A 3,078-nucleotide genomic window follows, 5' to 3' on the forward strand; every position below is an offset into this window, starting at 1 on the left:
TCATTGCCCCGGCCAGACCCCCCTCGAAGCTACTGGCTGAGCAACACTGTGGGAACAAAATCTTCATTAGCAGTAAAGCCAGTGGCTAAGACAATGTAAACAGGACTCAAGGGCCCCGTGCCTGGAGACTGAACAACACAGAGAACCTGAGCTCCCTCCCTGTCCCACCCCCTGCAGCTCCATGGGCAGCACCAATTAGCTCCAATCCATGATTTTTCAGTTCCCAGGGGAGATCAGACTGGGGGAACAGGAAGAAGACACAGGTACCCAGAGGCACCAGGATGGGGGAGTGTCAAGGCCAGAAATGGGAGGCTCTTCGGGCCAGGAATCATTAAAATAAAATGTTTTAATAGGGGGATTTGAAAGGTCAGTTTTTGCTTTTGAGATCCAACATCCAGTCCCTCCACCCTTCTATTTCTTGGGGTTCGTGCCCCAAATCCCCAATCCCTTCAAGGAGCTGCGTTTTGGAACTCGGGCCCTTTCTGGAACCCCAGTGGGTGACTTGTCATCAGGCAGTCACCCAAAGAATCACACATTCTCCAGGAGGTATCTTAGCCCTGAAGGATCAAAGGAAGGAAAGAAGAGGGTCCTCTGGAATGTCATGGCATCCCTAAAGCCAGATTGGGGCTCTTTTCTGCTGGGAGTGATTTTCTTTTCTTTTCTATTCTCTTTAAAAAAACAACCACGTTGGTTCTGACCATGACAAAGACAATTCAAATAGCATCCAGTATTCTGTACAGGGGAAAGAGTGTGGGGACAGACGGATGGGAGCCCACAGGGAATTGCACTGGATTACAGTAGTTTATAGTTTACAACCATTGGACACATTTACTTCTTTAAAAGAAATCTTGGAATCATTGGGGGGTGGGATGGGGAGAGGGAGTCTGCCGATATTTACAGTGTTTGGCTCAGTTCGACAGCACACGCTTCCTCTTTCCTCTTGAAACCTCAGTAACAGATTCAAGTTTTGGGTTTTTTTTTTCCATCAGTTTGTTCGATGAAGGACCATAACTTAACAGACAGCAGGGATCTTCCTCTTCCTCTTCTGTGGCTGGGCTGAGCGAGCAGCACTTCCTGCCAGGTCCCAGGTCCCTCTCCTCATTGCTAGAATGAATGCGAATACTTAGCATCTCCTCGATGCACTGACACAATACTGCAGGGAACGAAAGCAAAGATCCAGCTGCTGGCAGGGGATGTAGTCTGTGGTCGGTCGGAGCCCCCGAAACCCTCCCGTCCCCTACCCCCCACCACAACAAGGGGTCGGATGGACTCCAAGCCTTGGAGAGAGAAAGAGAGAGGGAGAGAGATTGTTCCGAGAGATGTGGAAGAGACATCCGGTCCTCTTGATGCCGCCCATCGGCTCCAGGTGCTTCTCCATGACAACTGCCCTGATAGCACGGTTAGCTGGGTGATGGTGTGGAACTAGGGTCCTTGTGGATGTGCACAGAGTAGGTGAAGAGTGGGCATCACCAGGCTTGCAGAGGACACTAGAGAGGGAGGAAAGGAGAAACAGTCAGCAAGGGGCACAGATCCCATGGGAGCAAGGTTTTCCAATACACTCATTCATTCCTAGGATCAGAGATTCAGAGCTGGAAGGGACCTCGGGGGCCAGTTGGTCCAATGCCCTCATTATACAGATGAGGAAACTGAGGCTCAGTGACAGGTATGGGGAAGTCATTTGTTCAAGGCCACCCAGGGAGTAAGCATCAGGGAAAGAATTTGAATCCAGATCCTCTACCCACAAACATTATTTATTAAGAGCCTACCGTATGCTAGCTATCTTTAAACAGCTATATAATTGGTGGCAAGCATATCTAGAAAAGCTGTGAGAAAATAAATTGTGGAAGTTAAATTGAAGAGACCTGTAATGGCCCCAAGATGTAATAGAAAGAGGGACAACTACATTGCTCAAAGGATAAAGAGCCAGGCCTAGAGATGGGAGATTCTAGGTTCAAATCTGGTCTCAGGCACTTCCCAGCTGTGTGACCCTGGGCAAGTTACTTAACCCCAACTACCTAACCCTTACCACTCTTCTGCCTTGGAACTGAAGGCTCTAAGACAGAAGGTATGGCAAAAAACAACAGCAACAATAACAATAATTTAAAAAACAGTTATAATAGCAGTGACATGGAGAAAATAAATTGTGGAGCCTGAATATAAGAGGCAGCCAATTTTTGTGGAGCAAGACCCACAAAGACAGGAAGACCTGGAATCAAGTCCTGCCACCAAAAAATATGATCTGTGCAATTAATTCATTTAACCTCAGTGCTCTAGGAAATTCTATTAAGACTATAAATAACAGAGAAGGTACCAATGTACATTGTTAGGCTCTGGAAGCCAACCCCCACCCCAATGAAATCACTAACCCAGCTCCTAAGCCTCAATGTTAGGCACTAGCGATCAAAGCCAAAAAAGAAAATAATTCCTGCCCTCAGGGGGGCTTACTTTCTGCTAGCATCAATCAAGCAGAGATATTATTGATGGTTTCCTGTGTGTGCATCCAGGCTTCTGTGAAACAAGGGGGCAAGCTGAAAAGCCAACAGCCAGCCCGTTCTCCTGGCCAATTTAGGGAAGGGGCTCTGGTTGGTAGACACTCCAAAATACTCATTACCCAACTGGACTTTGATATGAAGGTTTGACTTTTTCCATAGAGTACATGCCCAGTGCTCATGGTGTTCAAGGTTGGGGTTCATTGTGGGGTTGGCCCATGGTAGGGGGAGCAGGCCCTCATTACCCCCTTCCTGCTTCAGTTTTGGCCTACCACCTTTGGGAAGTGTCAACAGAGGCACAGGGGAGATCCCTTAAGCCAGTCTCTCTTGAAGAGAAGGAAGGGCTGAGAAGGAATGGAGGCCTTGGCTTCTGTAACTCTGACTGGCCTGTTAGCAATAAAAGGGTGAAGAATCCCTCTGGAGAGACAAGGATTATGGATGATAACCACTGCCAAGGCATCTCTGAATCACACTAGGGCAGGTCCATTATGGAAGATTCTGGACCAGGGCATTCTCTCTCCTCTTCTGTGAGGTCCTCTTAGCCTTCTGCTGTTTCATCACTCACAAAGTGCATAGTTAGTTGACTTCA

The 3,078-nt window shown here is 47.9% G+C and overlaps 1 protein-coding gene across 4 annotated transcripts in view; it reads right to left on the bottom strand.

Annotated features, from left to right (window-relative positions):
• Positions 1-328: 328 nt before the first annotated feature.
• The window catches only part of HNF1B (HNF1 homeobox B), a 92,341-nt gene continuing 89,591 nt past the window's right edge, over positions 329-3,078 (bottom strand). For all 4 annotated transcript variants that reach the window (XM_016429224.2, XM_016429223.2, XM_016429222.2 and 1 more), the window contains one exon: positions 329-1,487. In XM_016429224.2, coding sequence (XP_016284710.1) covers positions 1,467-1,487 — 21 coding nt within the window. In that variant the 3' untranslated portion in view covers positions 329-1,466. The remainder of the gene's footprint in view (positions 1,488-3,078) is intronic.

This window comes from Monodelphis domestica, chromosome 2 (assembly GCF_027887165.1).
Source record: "Monodelphis domestica isolate mMonDom1 chromosome 2, mMonDom1.pri, whole genome shotgun sequence".
Lineage (NCBI taxonomy): Eukaryota > Metazoa > Chordata > Mammalia > Didelphimorphia > Didelphidae > Monodelphis > Monodelphis domestica.